The 18,718-nt window shown below is 33.6% G+C and overlaps 2 protein-coding genes across 4 annotated transcripts; both read right to left on the minus strand.

Annotated features, from left to right (window-relative positions):
* Positions 1–217: 217 nt before the first annotated feature.
* On the minus strand, positions 218–4,941 carry LOC118736168 (syntaxin-5-like). Its single transcript, XM_036466265.1, has 2 exons — positions 4,371–4,941; positions 218–285 (listed from the first exon to the last, which is right to left on the minus strand). Exons 1-2 carry the CDS (start codon positions 4,912–4,914, stop codon positions 218–220), a joined length of 612 nt encoding a protein of 203 aa, XP_036322158.1. The 5' UTR covers positions 4,915–4,941.
* A 96-nt stretch (positions 4,942–5,037) lies between these two features.
* LOC118735128 lies at positions 5,038–6,026 on the minus strand. Of its 3 annotated transcripts, XM_036464752.1 has the most exons (3): positions 5,853–6,026; positions 5,212–5,429; positions 5,043–5,147 (listed from the first exon to the last, which is right to left on the minus strand). In XM_036464752.1, the coding sequence occupies exons 2-3, from the start codon at positions 5,410–5,412 to the stop codon at positions 5,103–5,105; spliced, it is 246 nt and encodes an 81-aa protein (XP_036320645.1). In that variant the 5' UTR covers positions 5,413–5,429; positions 5,853–6,026; the 3' UTR covers positions 5,043–5,102. The 3 variants fall into 3 exon arrangements, with proteins under 3 accessions (XP_036320644.1, XP_036320645.1, XP_036320643.1); XM_036464751.1 differs by lacking the exon at positions 5,853–6,026 and having other exon boundaries at positions 5,038–5,112; positions 5,212–5,561; XM_036464750.1 differs by lacking the exon at positions 5,853–6,026 and having other exon boundaries at positions 5,212–5,561.
* Positions 6,027–18,718: the final 12,692 nt, after the last annotated feature.

Raw genomic sequence — 18,718 nt, forward strand, 5'->3', positions numbered from 1 at the left:
GCACTAGACTCGACGAGCTAGCTAAACCAGACTCACCACCAATCAACCACCATACGCTTATACCATAAAACTACCAAAATCAGCAGCGTAACACTGTAGATTATGAATTCCAGTTTATTAATTTTCAAAAAGAGGAAAAAATACTTAAAAATCTAACATTCCTTAAAAATAATTGTTTAAAACTCTAAAAATTAACTAAACTCTACCTTAAATACACCTAACATTTAATTTCTTCATAGGTTGCAGTAGATTCTACTCTAAAATCTAAGGTATAATAATAGGAATCTAAAATTGGAAAAATAACAAATATAGCTACGAATTTGTCACTAAACTCTATTTAATCTACTTAAATTGCTACATGCGATGCGGATTATTCTTAAGACTTAAGTAGATTTGCTCTAAAAGTCATGAAATTGCATTTAAAAATATAGCTAGGTTTAATTAAAATCGAATTAAAATCTCGACCCTAATGTAATTTACTTAGAACGTGAAGTGTACTAAATCACATTCATAAAATACGCTAAAATCGATTTACCTATTGAAATATGTCAAAATTAATAATTTTACGTAAATCATAAAGTAAATAACTATTAATGATTATCTAATATTTAATGTACATATATAAAATTAACTAAACTAAAGTTAGTGAAATAACTTCTCGAAGCATGCATGTGCTTGAATTTTGCTGCATTTTAATTTTGCTACATGCTTATATATGAACATATATTGTAATTTGAATGAACAAACTTATTCATATATATACATACATATAAGCCACGATTGAGAGAATACAAAGGTTGCGCCGATCTCGGACCGCTATTCCTCTCTTAATGAATTTGACAGAATCGTTGTTTGCATGACGTCACACTTGTGCAACTTGTTTACGTTTCCCTTGCAACATTTTTTCTTCTTCTTCCATTCTTGCTCACGTCTTGGCATTTCTCTCTCGCAATTGCACCAGTGTGACGTCACTCAAAAGTTATTCTCCAAAATCCTCTCTGATCGGCGCAATCTTGTATTCTATCATTCTTGCATATAAGCATAAAAGAAAATTTCCAACTAGAATTTTAACCAGATAAGAGAGCCATTTTTGCTAGCCAACGCAAATCATCAGGCGCCTTCAGGCGCCTGTTGTCAACGTTGGAGAACACCAACCGTAGGTGCTCTTAATTGTCACTCTCTTATTTGTTTGTATTTCTTAATTTCATTATGTATAAGTACGTAAGTAAAGGGAGAGTAAGTAACATGAAAATAATGTGAATATTAGCAGAAAACATTTAAGAACGAGAAGGTGCATATTTTTTGGAGAGATAAATTGTCGTCTGATATGTATGCACTATGGAATTTCACCAGTCCGTTTAACATGTGCATAAGAGGTTTTTAACATTTTTTTGTATATGTTCTCTGTTAAATATGTTGCGTGTAGTCACGATCCAGAAAATAAAGGTCGCGCCCAGGGTTGCCACTTTGGTAAATTGTTACCAAAATTGGTAGAAAAAATTTGGATTGGTAAAAAGGTAAATTTTTTCTCATTTTGGTAGATTTTTGATGAACTTTCCGTTCGTGATGATTTATTTTTCGTAGTTATCTTTAAATATATTATAAATTTCTTTGCATTCTTCTTATATAATTACATACGTGTAAATGTATATCGCTATAAGGCGAACATATCGTGCTCCATTCAAAACTAATTTTACTGGAATCCCGAGGAGCTTTTGATTGCCTAAATATTTTAAATGATTTAAATATAAAGAAAAAATTGACAGGTATGTAATTACGAGCTATGATTGTTCGCAAAAAAAATTAAATCAACGCCATTTTTTATCAATGGAAAAAAAATTCAAAAAATCAACGGGAATTTTAAGCAGCACATTGTTTGCTATACTCAAATAGTATTTGCTTTAAAACTCCATAGCTTAAATTGTTCTAAAAATTCATAGTAAAAAATTCGAAATTTAGACGAACATTTTTTTAACTTTTCTATATGTTGTATATAGTTTGAATCCTCGATTTTTATGGATTTAGTTAAAGCAATAAAAAAATTTTACTCGAAAAATATTGCGAATATTAAAAAATTCACTTTTTTTGAGTCACTGCATTTGTCTATAATAACTCGAGTTGAAGTTTTTCAAGTAATGAAGTTTCATTGTTGCCTTTAGTTTCATCACTTCCGCTTTTGGGTGAAGGAGACTGAGAATATGCCAATAATATGACTCAAATAGCATATAACTAGTTAAATAAAAAGTTCTTAAAAGCAATTTTAATTCTTATTGAAATAACAAAAAAAAAATTAAAAAAACTATAGCTTTAATTAAATTAAATAAAAAATAACAAAACTGGAGTTTTTATTAAAATAATTATAAAAAAGTTATTGGTAGATATTTCCCAGATTTGGTAGATTTTTTTCGTCAGTGGCAACCCTGGGCGCGCCATTCGCGGACCGCTAACCCTCTCTTCGTCGATTTGACAGCATCCACCCATTCGCTGACGTCACACAATACTTTTGTTTACATTTTCTGGTTCGTGACATTTTAGGTTATTTCAACTTTACAAATTTACAAATTGGAAAGATTTTGAGCGTTGTTTTGTTTTTTGTGAAAACTTATAAAAAAGTTATAAATTAAAGAAAAAAATGAGGTGTGCAGTGGTTAATTGTGCTAGTGTTAGTGCCAAAGGATCTGGGTGCAGTTTTTTTACTTTTCCCGCCGACATTGAGTTGGTGGAAAAGTGGATCCAGTTCTGCCGGAGACCAACGGATTTCAACGCCCGAACCAGCGTCATCTGCGTAAAACACTTCACCACTGATGACTTCGAGAACGAGCTACCTACGAGAACCTATAAATTGAATCCGGTATCAGATCACATGCAATAAACGGCAACATTTCATTACGATGTATTTTTTATTTATTTGTTATTTGAAAATATAACACGTTCCCCTGATAAAGCTTTTTATTTATACATACTGACCTTCTGCTTCCTACCGGAAATGTTAAGCCGTATGCATAAAAACTAAGCAATTGCTTTTTTCTTGAAATTGCATACCTTTCACTTAAATTTGTTTGAACATAATATTTGAATTATTAATAAATGTACTTATTGCCAATAACAATTTCTATTTTATTTAGTTTTAAACTTTTCTTTATATATTTATGATTACATAAATCGGTTCTCGTTTTATTACACAGGATCATCTCTACTTTTCATAGGAAATTTTGAAAAAAAGTGAAACTAAGTGAAGTAATTTTATTATTGGCAGAATTAGTGTCTAACCCTACGTGACTGCTTCTAAAAGCTATCGTGTTTCACGTGGCATATAAGACAAAATTTCATTATTACATTAGTGTTTTTTATATGTATGTATATGAATAGGATATTATATATTTATGTATCTAAAAACCCACAACTTTAAGACCGCGCATCTGAACTTGTTAAAATCTTGCCGTGTCACAAACATATTCGTTATTATCAGGGAACGGATTTTATGGAAATTGCCTTTTTTCTGCTAAAGAGATAGAGTATATTCGATTAAGAATGTCCACGATTTAGCTTTCCCTGATTCCATATATACACATTTGATGTTGCCTTTTTTTGCCTTTTTTAATATATTTGCCTTTTTTTGCCTTTTCTACCTTTAAAAAAGTGATTATAGCATTTACATTTTTTTTTTAAGATTAAAAAATATACACATTGCCCATGCGGCTTATAGAAGCGCAGAGACCTCTTGCCAAATTGGTGTTGGAAAAATTCAAAGCCGTTTTCTCAGCTAACGAAGGCTTGGGGACAATAAGGGGTGTTGATAGAATTATAAAGGGCGAGGAAAACGCCCTTATTTCTGATAATATGAACGTTTCAAACGTTCCATATTTAAATTGGGCTCCACTTGTATCAACTTACGTCGAGCGCACATTTAGTACATTCAAGGCTTTTCTTCGCGAAAATCGAATGAAAATTCTGCCAGAAAACTTCAAAATGCATCTTGTGGTTCAATGTTACTACAACTATACAGATTAAAGTTTTATGAGTTAGAAACCCGAAAGGATAAAATAGTCAAAGATTCAAAGTAAAAATTTTTCATATACTGAAACTAGTTCATAGTTTTTCTCTTTTTACTTGTAATATAAATGTATTTTGTACTTGTTCTTCATATTTTCTGTCTTTTAGGTGCCTTATTTTGCTTTTTTTGCCTTTTCCTGCCTTTTTTGCTATTTTGTTTTGCCTTTTTTTGCCTTTTTTGCAACACCTAGTGCCTTTTCCTGCCTTTTTCGCTATTTTATTTTGCCTTTTCCAGCCTATTTCGTTATTTTATTTTGCCTTTTTTATAGGTTTTTAGGTCCTAAAAATCCGTTCCCTGGTTATTATATAAGGAAAACCACGAAGAATATGAAAAAGAATATCAGTACTGCGAAGATTTTTATCATCAGTTTGGAAGTACTTCAATATTTCACCATGCGCCGCTTCTATGTTCAATTCGGCATCATGTATGTTTGTATCGATACGCTGCACAGTCTCCTCTTGCTCTTTAACCATATGTGCTGATTGTTGAAATATACCGCCTAGCTCGACAATAGTCGATTCAATGTTCTGCATAGTCTCAGCCCGCTGTTGCACGTAACTATCGGAGTCATCATATAATGCAATCTGCTGCTGCGTCTGTATTCCACTACCTCCGACTGCACCCAGCAATGGTGTTGTATCACTTGCGGCCATGTCAATGCTTACGGCCGTATTCTCTTCGCTTACCAGCAAGGAGCCCTGTTTCGCTGTACTCGAGCGAACAGTGCTAGCAGCAATTGGTGACTGCCCGAATTGATCCCGACGCGCTTTTTGTTGTTTGAGATTTTTTATACGCACTTCTAGTATCTGTTTGAAGTCGGTGCCCATGCTGGCTAATTTAGATTGTAACGCATACACCATGATATAAGTCAATTCTTGAATCTATTGCGGTCGATCATCAAAAAGACTCTTCTTTTAAGCCACTGCAAAAGAAGAGGTAAAGTAATATTTATAATTAGGAACATCTATTCATTTTATGCTAACGCATTGTCAATTTTTCCAACTTGGCATATGCACTTGCTATGTTTTTGCCAATATATTTGTGACCATCATAAATTCCTTTCTTTGGCATACGTCAATTGTTGCACCATAGCCTGTAAGAAATGCGTAAACATAATAATGTAAACGCCTTCAAATGCACTTCTACTTCTAACTTACTTGTAAGTCTCTAATCTGTTGCTCGTACATAAATTGCGTCTGCGTCGAGGTCTCTATCCGATTGCGGCCTTGGTTTACATTGGCCTTATCCGACAACTGGCGTATGATAAGCTGCGCCATTTCCAACTCATTTGACTTTTCTTTGAACTGATGTTCAACACCGGGAGCACGTTGCTGCATTACATCTAACAGCCTTTTCATTTCATCCAGATGAGCCGCTTGATGTGGCCAACACCCAAAAGGTTTGTTTACAAAGTGCATTTTTGAGTAGTTGAACAAATGCCAGTGGGCAGCCAGCGGGTCAGTTGCTGGCAACAATTTGCAGGCTTGGGCCAGCGTTTGTTGCGGCTGTCGGAAAAGTAGCTAAATAATGAAAGTAATTATATGTATAGCGGAGTAGGAGGTTTTCCTTTATTTTAAAAGCTTGCTTACTGATTTCACTAATTGACGACGATGCAACGATCACCGTGGAATCGTTCTGCAAATTGTTACCAGCAACTGACCCGCTGGCGGCCCGCTGGTATTTGTTCAATTACTGAAAAAATGCAAATCATTATAATGATTGCAGTGTTTTAACACTTTCAGCGATTTGCATTGCAATTAAGAAGTACACATTCTTTACTTTTAAACAACCAATTTACCATTTAAAATTAAATAATTCCGTAAATCCGCGATTTATTATGCACTTTGTAAACAAACCTTTCAATTTCGCCCCAGCTGTTCGATTCTTCTTCTATTTCTTATTGAATTCGTCTTTGCTCTCTCATTCTGGTATATTTTGACGTCATGGCCAGTTGCTCTCAGCTCGATTGGCGCAATCTTGTATTCTATCATTCTTGGTGTGTAGTGTGTACGATGTTGCGAATGATTGCGGGTACATGAAACAAATGTGTATATGCACGTTTCTCTTTTTCGCAGTATTGATTTATTTAAAATAATCATGAAAATTGCTTAAATTTTTTTAATTATATGAAAATTGTTGCTCGAAGATATGCTTTGACTACAAAACGTAGATATGTTAATCAATATGTGAAAATTATGCAAAAATGCAATTGCCAAATTCGTGGTTGATTTGCCGTCGGCATTTCAAATGGGGCTTTTGGGTTAGGTTTTGTGCGATTGATTGCTGGTGAAACATGTGTGTATATGCTCATTTATTTTTTATTTTTTTATTTTTTTTTTGCAATTGCTCCGAGCCCCCTTTTTTTGGTTGCTCGAGCACAATTTTTATTTTTATTGCTCCGAGCACAATTTTTTATTTCTTTTTATTGCTCCGAGCACTCTTAATGGCCAGACATCAGAGCTCCATGCATCAGCCGTACTTAAATTAAATATATACTCTGCAAATTGCAAGCTATAGTCCTTTTTAGATGTAATTTTTAGATGTAAGAACATAAAATAAATTTTAAAACCAGAATAAAAGCATGCCGTGTTTTTCTGTAGTTAGTATTGTTAATTAGTATAATGTTAGCAATTCATATTAGTTATCATTTGTAATTAGTATTGTTAATATAAAAAAAAATAAAAAAACATAAAGCCTAAAAACAAGCATGTGATTGAATAAAAAAATTATTCAAAGGATGCGGTGCATTGTAGAATAACAATATGGGTATCAATTAAAAGGGAAAATTCTGTAGAGTAGAAAAAAATTAATTTTTGGGTGCACCAGGACGATTAATTATTGAAAATGTCCTTTTAAGACTTTATCCTTGAATATCCTTGGAAATTTCCAATATTTATTTTTGAAAAAAAAATATATGTCAAGGACTAATATGTTAACTACCACATCCTCGAATTTCGTCCTTCTAACTTTATTAGTTTTAGATAAAAAAAATACACTTCTCTTTACAAGATAGTGATAGTTACAATATATATAAATGAAGATACTGGAATCATTTTTAAGGAACCATGTATGCGCTCTAAAAGAACAAACTGACCGTATGATGAAAAAATTATTTTAATTATATTTTTTTTGTGTATATAAAACGAAAAATTTGGGTTTAAGAACGTTTTTGGGTTTACAACGATACCAATTTTTTAAAAATGGGTTATTTGTTTTTTTGTTTAAATAATTTTTCTTTATAAAAAAAGGTATTTTTTCCTTTTAAGTGTTTTTTCTTAAATTTTTTATACGAAGTATACAAATACGCATATCAGAAGAAAGAAGATTTGATTGCGTTAACAACGATATCAATTTTTTAAAAATCCATTAGTAATTTGATGTTTTATTTTTATCGTTTCAAGCATATTTTTATAGGACTTATTTTTTAACAGCCAAATTCATAAAAAATAAAAAGGACTTTAACTGCTTTGTAAATCGAAAATTTGTATGAAAATGTCACTTCATAGAGCTATTTAAACCTATTTTATTTTTTATGAATAAGGCCATAAATATTTAAACCGCTTTAATATCATTTACAAGAAATGTATTCCTTATATGTATGTGATATATGAATGAATAAAAGCATACCTACATATCAATAAAACATATTAATAAGAATTAGTTATTTAATATGGATAAAAATTTTGATAGGTTTTGGTAGGTTTTTCAGGTCATTTTTGCTTATTTTTACAAGCAAAAATCACAAGTACGCACATATATTCTTTTGTACATAGATGTAGATATGTCAACGAAAGAGTAAAAATTTTTGAATTCATACTGGCAATTTGAATCAAACATGTAGCTTGTAAGATGCGAGACATTCAAGATGTGCTGTGGCATAGTTGGTATAGGCAAAGCAATTATGATGATGCTTTGTCGATACGGTCACTGTTCAACACCGAACCGATGCTTTGGTTTTTTATGTTGTATTTATAAAAATGAAATAAATAACTTGGTGGTTGAATCAAATTAGTTTTTGCTTTTTCTGTGGCTTGCGAAGTTATTGAAGAAGAAGAAGATTCGTAGACAAGACGGGGGAAACGAAAGCGAAGTAATTTTGCGCACTGGTCGGTACAGATGCATGATTTCAATAACCAACGGAAAAAATATTTTATCTTGATCACAGAAGTGTGCAAGGGGGATTTGAACACTGTTGCCACTTTTAGATTTTTACCTTCCTTTTATTAGCTCGGGATGTAACTATGTAATATTGATGCGCCTAAAAGATGCAGCGATTTCTATTCTCAAGTTACATACCTGATGACAGTACGAATGGCAATTATAATAGGGAGGTTTTATTTTTTTAAACTATAATTTTATTTGTTGTAAAATGTCGTATGATTACGGCTTATCATAGCTTAAAACATTGTATGTCAAAATTAAATAAAAATCCAATAAAGTTGCAGGTATAGAAAACGTATATATTTAAGTAATTTAGCAAGAATACAAAATAATTATTAATTAATATTTGTGGTACATTACCAAGGAACAGTATTGGTTATAATTTTTTCAGTCATATGAGTGTATAGGTCACCCAATATGGATAAGTTTCGGATTTTTATTTTTGTTTTTATTTTCAAATTATTTTTATTCACTTTTTTTATAAATAATATAGTTCATTCCATAACAAAAATCTTGTTAATCAAAGTTTAAAACTTTGTACAAAATTAAAAGCAAATCAACAAAGTTTCATCAAAGAACGTAAATAATCAGAATGGACAACTTGTGCCTTCTCTTTTGCGCTAGTACGTTTTCATCAAAATTCCACACTTTTTATTCTGAATAAAAAGTGTTTAATTTTGGTTAAACTTTGATTTTCTTTTAATTTTTGTACAAAATTTGAAACTTGGATTTACATGGTTTTCGTCATAGAATGAACTATATTTTTTTATAAAAAAGTAACTAAAATTAATTTGAAAATAAAAATAAAAATCCGACACTTATCCATAAGGTCACCCCTATTTATGAAAAAAAAATTGTATTGTTTCTTTTGGTACATTGCTGAGGAACAATATTAGTTATAATTACATATATTACTTCATATAAGTATATTATTCACAAAATATTTATGAAAAAAAATAGCTTTTGGGGCACACTGGCAAGAAACAATAACTTTTCTAAATGCTTTCCAGACAAGCGATTTCTACTTTCTCTACTACATGACCACACTTTTCGCGAAAACTCCAATAACGGGCGTCATTTGTTGAGTTGCTGTTGCAATGATAAAATTAGTAGAAATTACTCTTTCGATACCAAGTACTTTTTTTAGATACTTACTTGATACCGAACAAAAACGTATCGAGTAAAAAAAACTTGTATTTACTTGTATCGATTGAACCCTACTTCCAATTAAAATACACAATTTTTTATTCAACCATATTCTATTATTAGATTTTGTCATCGCCGCGCCGAAAATCAACTTGTGGACGGCAAATGCTTGTAGCGGGGCAAGTGTGCAGGGTGTGCGCGAGTTTATGAATGAAAGTTTTTGCTTTTATGAATGAATTTCTTGTTCGTTTGAAGCGGGAGTTCGGGGAAAAGTAAGCGTGGTGTCTGTATGTATTTCGTTGTAGTGTTTGTATGTATGTACAGAGGTATGTATTTCGTTTTGATGTTTGTAGAGCGCTTGTACAAAGTGTCGATTAATACAGAGATTTTCAATATGGGTGTTTCCATGAAAATGTCAACCAGGACTGAAACAAGTAATTTTTAGCAAAAAAGACACTACCTTTCCGATGCAAAAAGAATTATCGAAATCGGTTGACGTGGTCCAAAGTTATGCGGTAACATACATAAAAAAAAAAAAATATTCCGACGAACTGATAACCTCCTCCTTTTTTGGAAGTCGGTTAAAAATAAAAACAACTGAAAAGGGTTTTTTACACGAATTAATAAGAGAAAAATACTCGAATTTTTATATTATAGAAGTATTTCAGCTTCGGCCGCTGTGGGGTAGTGGTAAGCAGTGCGCGCTTTCACTCTTCAGCACCTGGGTTCAAGCCCTGGTCAAAGCAACATCGCAAAAAAAATATAGAAAAAGGTTTTTTTCTTAACAGCGGTCGTCCCTCGGCAGGCAATGGCAAAACTCCGAGTGTATTGCTGCCATGAAAAACAGCTTCTCATAAAAATACAATCGCCGTTCGGAGTCGGCGTAAAACTGTAGGTCCCTCCGCTTTGTGTGACAAATCAAGGCGCACGCCACAAGCCGGAGGAGAAGCTCGGCCAAACACTAACAAATGTGTAAGCGCCAATCTATTATTATTATTATTATTTCAGCTTATTGGAATTTTAAAACTCAAAAATGGAAGAGTAAAACTGAATGTCTCTTCGACTCAGTTTTCTCTAATGGAATGAACTATTTTCTCTTTCCTATTAACTAAATTAAGAGATTTGAAACATTACAATTACATCTTAAAATCAAATTTGCAAAAACAACTAACTATAAAAATGAGAAAAAGGAGAAGTTAGAGCTCGAATAACGGTAATTTTTTGATTTGCTTCTGATAGTATTCTAATGTCGCGTACGTTATGCAAAAACATTATTTGTCTATGTCATTTGTATATTGGCCGTCGCAGGTAATGTAGATTACAATTCTTAAGCGAGAATTCTTCCAGTTAAAGATATACAGTAAAATTTTCTTTCCAACCGAAGTAAAAAACATTTTATTACCCTTTAAAGTTTGTCGCATGCGTTATTGTAAGTACGAAAATTTCAATCAATTACAAATCAATTGCAAATTTTCCATTTAAATTATTTAGAATAGTTGTAAAACAATGAAACGGTGGCGGGAAGAGTTCTCAATAAATACATTTTATTACTTACGAGAAAAATTGTCGCGTACGTTATTGTTTGTTTTAATATAAAACTAGCCAGAGATAATTTCTCTTAAAACACTGAGGAACAAATTCAGGTTAGCAAAAGTTAGGTCGATTCTGAGAGTGAGGGGTGAAAATAGAGGCTAAATTAGAAGACCCGTATCGCAGCGTTTGTTTATGTTAGTTCGAATTTTTTTTTAATCGACCTTCGAACTTTGCAGTCAAATGCCGTTTTCAGCATATTGTTTATATGGTTTTTTGGCTATAACTCGTCAACTAATTGATATTTTTTCAATCTGTTAAAGCCAAATTATTGCTAGAGACCTGTGCAACAATCAAAATTTAAAAAAAAATTGATTTAGAAAATGTTTGTAGTGTACACTGTGCACATTTCGATTCTTTTATGAAATTTTGGAACAAATTGGTAAGAGAATGAAAATAATGCTGCTATGTGAAGAATTTCTTGCAGAATTTTTTCAAAATTTTCTCTATTTTTCATACAGAAATTTTTTTACGAGTTCGTGTCAACCACTTTATATAATTTTCGTTGAAGATTCGTAAAAAAATCATTAGAGAAATGAGATACTCCTAAAGATTTCATTAAGATTTCGGGAACTTTAGTTTGCAGGGTCGATACCTTAAATCACAAAGGCCCTAACCAACAATTTTTTCGAAACTGTGTTTTTCACAGATTTTGGTAAGATATGTATATTAAAATACAATTGCACTAAAAATTTTAACGTGTTAGTACCAAAAACAACGGAGTTAGGTATGCCACTTAAAAAAAAAAACGTACATTTGTAGGTATTTGCCGTATTTGATTTTCCTTTTATAATGTTTTTTACTTCTCCTTTAAATAATGAAGTTTTCTGATTAGGGCCTTTGTGAATTAAGGTAACGCACATGTAACATAAAACAAACAAAAAATCACCAGAATATCAACTTTGTACAAGGCATTCCATTTATTTCTAATTTTAGTCATTTATTAATATAATCATATAAAAAAAATTTAAACATGAAAAAAAAAATATTTTAAAACGAAGATTTGGCAGGTTTTTGTTTTTTTATAAGCATGCAACTTCTTTAAACACACATGTTGCCAGATGTTGCTCGCAAAACACATATCTGTTGCTAAACATTTATTTCTTTGTTTCTTCCTCGGAATTTAACAGAATCATTGCGATCCAAACGCCTCTGTTAAATTCCATACTAGAAACGTTTCAGATTTCCATACCACAATGAATTCCACTGAGTCGTTTGCGCCCAGTGTAGCCACAAAGATTTTTAATTTTTTACCAAACCTCTAAAAAAAAATTACCAAACTCAGAAAAAATTACCAAACTCAGAAAAAATTACCAAATTTTTATGAGCATAATATTCCACGTCTGGGATTGTGGCCAGCTTAGATCTATAACAATTCGCAAATATTTATAAAACATTTAAAAGGTGTTTAATATACAGTTTTTTACCTAGAGTATTTTACATAGCTTAAAACCAAAACATGAAACCAGAAAATGTATCGTTAAACAATAGATACAATTTACTTTTACAATTTTATAAATGGGTTACATTCGTATTTAATCGCAAAATTGTAATTAGTCCTGTGAAGAACAATTTTCCAAAACCATGATTTGTGGGAATGTGGGGGGGATCGAGCCGCCATATTGGGAATTACTTAAATTGCTACATTGCGAACTCATATTAAAAGTTCTGAGTTGTCAAAGCAATTTTTGCCTCTCTTAAGGTGTAGACGGCCGCTGTGGTGTAGTGGTAAGCAGTGCGCGCTTCCACTCCGCAGGACCAGGGTTCAAACCCTGGTCAAAGCACCATCGCAAAAACTATATAGAAAAAAGGTTTTTTCTTAACAGCGGTCGTCCGTCGGCAGGCAATGGCAAACCTCCGATTGTATTTCTGCCATGAAAAACAGCTTCTCATAAAAATACAATCGCCGTTCGGAGTCGGCGTAAAACTGTAGGTCCCTCCGCTTTGTGTGACAATATCAAGGCGCACGCCACAAGTCGGAGGAGAAGCTCGGCCAAACACTAACATGTGTGTAAGCGCCAATCTAAAAAAAAAAAAAAAAAAAGGTGTAGACACATACATATCTAAGTACATAAGCAAATTTTTTTGTTTTGTGCAATTGTAAGAAGGTTCACATTGGACTTTGAAGTTTACGTTATATAATCTTCGATTAATACCGCAGCGACAACAAAAATGCTTGCAGTTGCCATCTGTAAAACCGTTTAGCCAGTGGCCACCCAACTGAAGTTCGGTTGCCATATGCCTAAGTCGGCTCAGCTCGATGTTCTGGTCACATACATCCATGAGTCCATGAGTCTATCTCTTCTTATTCTGGTACTTACAAATATCGGACCACAGTTATAATACCATTTCATGCTCATGAAAGGTATAGTTTTCAGATTTCAAATCGGTGAAGTAGGTAACAAAATATTAATTTAAACATTTTCTTAACTTCTTCCCAGCGTATCTATTAAAATGTCATTTTCAAAAATTTCTTGCATTGCTATGCCATGCCAATCCATCTCAAACATACTGTTATAGCATGCCATTGCTTCTTAGCTCAGCTGTTGTTTGCTGTTGTGTTTCTGCAGCATATTTTTAATACTGTTTAATCCTGCCTTGTATGAAAATGTATATAGCAGGGGTGGGCAAGGCCGAGGCCTAAAAGAGCCACATCTAAGTTCTAAATGCTACAAAGAGCCACAAAAAAAGAAGAAAAACAAAAATTTTATTTTTAAATTAAATTATTATTAGAAATGAAAAACATTAATTTTATTATTATTCTATTGTACGTAAGATAGATATAAAAGAAAATTCAAAAGATCCCTTTGCCGAGATTTTCAAAATCTGGTTTTTGGTCAGTTAAAGCCGTTCGTAACAATTCTGTTAAATGTTGGATAGGCAATAGGTTCGTTCTTTTAAAATCTCCAGTAAAAAATGTCCAACAGCGAAATTCCGGCGAAATGTCATATGTTATCTCACAAGAGCAAAATACCCAAAATAGTTCGCGAACAGAAAACTTACAGAAACTTGCAAGTTAGACGAACAGCTGATAGAAATTTTGTTTACATTCAAAAGTATAAAATTGAAAACGTAAGAAAACAAATTCCGAAGTCTTATCCTGACACAGTTCACTGACTAAACTTACTTCTTACAAGTTTAATTAGTCGCATTTTACTATTTTAACTTCCAAACCATCAAATTCAATTTTGGGATTTGCGTAAATTCCAACCGGCTGTTTTTGATCTGCTGTTTTCTTGGTGGCAAATTGCTGTTGGCAAAATTTTTTCCAGCAGAAACTAGCAGATTTCTCTCAACTGGAATGTCATTTTGCTCTTTCAAGTTCCCTACTGTGCAAGTTTTTTACGTACGCGAGCACAAAAAGCTGATAGTTTTTATAACTTTCAATAATTAACAGGTACGCGAAAGCAACTAATTGTGAACGGTATTTTTACTTTACGAATTTGATTGTAGAGTACAAAGACTCACAGTTGTATGTTATACCATAAACTGAAAATATACGGCACGCAGCTGTTTTCAACAGCGGATATTTTAAATCTGGTACTTGTTGCCGGAATTCAAGCAATGGCAAAGCTTTATGTTGCATTTCCAGTGCCTTATCTTTTTTTAACTTTGGGATATCATCAGTGTTACCGTTTTGATCCAATTGGGCCAAAAGGATACGTTTTTCATCGAATTTTTTAAAAAAAGATACTTTTATTTTTAGCTTAGTATAAATTGTGATGCATTTTAATTCACAAGTCGAGGGTAACTCTTCCCATCTTAAACTTTTATGATTTTGTGGCCACACATTAAGTTTGTCTCCTTTCATTGAACATACCACCTTTAATCTGCATATGGTATCACTGTTACGAGTAGCTACAGAAAACTAGCCTGCTCCCGTACTCCAGGATTTAGTCCGAAATAGTCCGAATTCGTTTCCTTTCACACATTTATCATATATTTTGCGAAGAATTTCTCACTAAATCATGGAATTCGGGAACAGGCTAATATTGTCGTTCCTTTTCCTTTTTGATTTTGAAGCTGTCGGATGTGGTACTGGGCTAAAAACAGTGTCACACGATTGGTACATTTGTACAGATTTGTATATTTTGGCAGTCGCAGAGTGGTGTTCTTTAGAAATTTGTGTTCAGCTCAGTAAAAGAATTTGCAAACAACACTACTCTGTAACTGCCAAAATGTACAAATCTGTACAAATGTACCAATCGTCAGTCATACGACTTAGTTAGGCCGATCAGTAGCAGCCCCAGAATTGAGCTATAGATCAAACTAAAGTGCAAGCTGCAGTTGCAGTTGACCGTGTTTGTCAAAAAAGTAAAAAGCGGCAGAAAAGTCGATAGTGAGTAATATAATTTCGGAAAATATTCGGAAAAGTTATTAGGTATTATTCATAGTTTTGAAATATATTTCACGAAAGCAAAAAATAAAAATAGCTGAGATCCCTTTCTTTTTTAAACGCCTAGGATATCACTGACCATTAAAAAGGACCCTGAATAACTGCAAACCTCAAAGCTTTACACATTTTTGTATGTGATTTTTAAAATGAACGATCCAAAATTATCCGGTATACATATTTAAAATTTTTTATAACCAGTGGTTGAATGTTTGTACTGAAAGGGTTAACCCTAAAACTATAATCTACGTCTGCGAGGCGTATATGGAATGGGTATTTTTTTAATTTTAGCGCAAAATTTACTTTTTATTTTGTTGTTTTAAATAAATGTGGTGATAGTTTTTATTAATAAAACTATGTTTAATTATTTAGTTTGAAAGTGTGATATTAAATACTTTTTACCAAAAACGGCGCCAATTTTCAGTGATTATTGCGTTTCAGATTAAGATATAGTGAAAGGTTGGACTATACCTTATAGATGATTGTTTTCTCATGGCCCACTGCACTAAGCTTAGAGTGGAGTAATGTCTTTTAAGAACTTAAAAATTATCCTGGGTTATCAGGTGTCTAGCAATACAAGATTAATTGTTGTCTTTCACGAAGTTCTTTAAATAAAATTTGAGCTAAGTACTCACCCGTATTTCCAGGTTACTACTAGTTTTAATAAATTGTTAGTTTAATTTACTATAAAATTTACCTTTAGGTGTATGCATTTTAAGAATACATCAAAAGTTGGTGTTAGAGAATCAATGTGAAATAATTGCAGAAACGATTAACCGGTTTGCTGAGCAATCGAGACGTCTGCTTTTTAAATAATTTTTGTAAAACAATTTGGCAAGTACATATCGTCCCCCACATGCCAGAAACATGAATGTGTAAAGATGAAAATTTTGGGATTTTTTGATATATCGCTGCTCTTGTGCAAACAAGAGAAATAAAATAACATTAAAACCCAACCAAGTGTTTTAATACTTGCTCTTGTGCAAGCAAGAGAAATGAAATAACATTAATACCCAACCAAGTGTTTTAATAAGTTGTACATTGAATACATCGTTTGAAGGAACTAAATACTACTTGTATAAAAACACTATTTTACGAAATGAAAATTACATTTTTAAATTCGTTTTTTTTTGCAGAGTTCGGATCAGTCAACTTCCCTAACAGCGTCTTAAGAATCCTATTCACCCTCTCAACCTGCCCATTTGCTTGGGGAGAGGCAACCGCCACCTTTACGTGGTCAATATTTCTTTTAGAGAGGAACTCACTAAATTCTAAAGACGTAAAACACGTCCCCCAATCGCTGATTATTCGTCTCGGTCTGCTGTAATAGCTAAAATACTTTTCAAGTGCGGCAGTAACTTCTCGCGTGCTAGTAGAGTTGGTTGCGTACAGCTTCACGAATTTAGTGAAAGAATCGATCACCACAAGAATATGTTTCCTCTTTGAGTTGATCGACGGTAGTGGACCGAAGTGGTCAATGTGGAGGGTGTCGAACGGCAGTGGGGTCTTAGGGATAACATACAGATTCCTTTCCCTTGCCCTAGGGGGTGTAGCATACATCAAGCTCTTCAGACAATTCCTGATAAATTTTTCCGCCTTCGCTCTCATGTTGGGAAACCAGTAATATATATCTAGTTTACTAACGGTCTTGTCTACAGATTGGTGGCCAATCTTTTCGTGTATCAGTCGTATGACGTTGGACTCATTTCACCGGGTACATATAACACTTTCTTGCCATCCGACCTACATTTATAGACTAGGTCATCCATCAAGTCAAAGTCTTTAACAAGTCCAGTCTCCAGAAGACTTCGTATGGAACTAATAGTTTCATCCCACTCTTGAGCTATTTGAATTTGGAATTCAATATCTTCCACATCAACAACTAGCGCGATTTGAGCTCTGCTTAAGGCGCCCACATGTCCCATGGACGATCCTTTCCTGTGCTGCGTCTTATAGTTAAAATTTTCCAGCTCCAGAGCCCATCTACCTATTCTAGGATTTAATTGCTTCCTATCAAGAGTCATTGCCAGAGAATTACAATCGGTCACTATCTTGAACGGTATCCCTTCTAAATAAGTCCTAAACCTTCTAAGAGCGTATATAATTGCGAGCGTTTCAAGCTCGAAGCTATGATATTTAGATTCAGCAGCAGTAGCGGTTTTCGAAAAATACGAGACGGGATGGAATTTATTGTCATCCTGTCGCTGCAACAGAACGGCACCAAATCCTATCGAGCTAGCATCGCAATGCAATTCAGTCTCCTTATCCATATTGTATATAGCCAAAACTCGACCATCAGTTAATCGAGATTTTAGTTCGTTAAAAGCATCAAGACACACGTCATTGAAATCAAAAGTGGTCTGTCTCTTCAATAAGTTTTGCAAGGGTTTGGCTTTTTGGGAAAATGATGGCACGAAGCGCCGAAAATACGAAAACAATCCGATGCAGGACTGCAACTGCTTTTAGTTAGTTGGTATTGGAAAGTTGCGAATACTTCTGATGTGGGAACCATCTGGTCGGATTCCCGCTTGACTCACTTGATACCCCAAATAATCCACTTCTTCATACCCAAACTTCAACTTTTCTAAATTCAACTTCAATCCTCGCCTTGACAATCGCTCTAACACTAATTTTAACAAAGCCTTGTGCTCCTCGAACCCATGTGTAGCGACTACAATATCATCCATATATATTATGATTTTTCTATCATCGATCAAACCGCGGAATATGTTATTGATAAAACGCTGGAATACAGCAGGAGCGTTTTTCAACCCAAAGGGCATTTTAAGATATTCAAACTGACCATTAGGTGTCACGAAAGAAGTATATGCGATCGATTCGGGTGACATCTGAACTTGACGAAACCCACTCTTTAAATCCAATACGGAAAAATATTTTTTGTTTTCAAGGAACTCAATGAAATCATCAATAAGCGGCAAGGGATAATTATCCCTGACGGTTATTTTATTTAGGCGCATGCGGATCTTCCCACTTTTCTTCCCCACTAACACGATCGCCGAAGCATATGGCGAATTACTAGGCCTAACTATTCCTTCTCTCTGCAGTTGATCTACAATTGATTGTACGTCATTCCGTTCTGAATAAGAAAGTCGTCGCGGGGGCAATGAAACGGCACATCAGTCGTTAGGTGGATTTTCATTTCGTACGAGAATGGTTCAACGGCAATGTCCGTCTCTAGATAAGTATGATCTATTAGTCGTCTCAATTCTTCCTTTTGCTTTTCCGGCAATTTGGAGTTAATATCAAGTCTTCCTTTATCACTAGATACATCAACGCAAAAATTATCTGGTACAGCAACGCCATTAAGGCCAGCACACCCCTCATTACCACTTATGTTACCCCTATGTCCCTGG

This window comes from Rhagoletis pomonella, unplaced genomic scaffold (assembly GCF_013731165.1).
Source record: "Rhagoletis pomonella isolate Grant_MI unplaced genomic scaffold, Rhpom_1.0 Rhpom_scaffold_00003, whole genome shotgun sequence".
Taxonomy (NCBI): Eukaryota; Metazoa; Arthropoda; class Insecta; order Diptera; family Tephritidae; genus Rhagoletis; species Rhagoletis pomonella.

What these genes read in the sequence shown, in the direction of transcription:
- LOC118736168 (XM_036466265.1), bottom strand. Translation starts at nt 4,914, where the DNA reads ATGGTGTATGCGTTACAATCTAAATTAGCCAGCATGGGCACCGACTTC. An exon ending in TCTTTTTCATATTCTTCGTG is followed by an intron (nt 286 to 4,370) that starts GTTTTCCTTATA and finishes TTCCAATTTTAG; the next exon opens with ATTCCTATTATTATACCTTA.
- LOC118735128 (XM_036464750.1), bottom strand. Translation starts at nt 5,472, where the DNA reads ATGCACTTTGTAAACAAACCTTTTGGGTGTTGGCCACATCAAGCGGCT. An exon ending in AACAGATTAGAGACTTACAA is followed by an intron (nt 5,148 to 5,211) that starts GTAAGTTAGAAG and finishes CATTTCTTACAG; the next exon opens with GCTATGGTGCAACAATTGAC.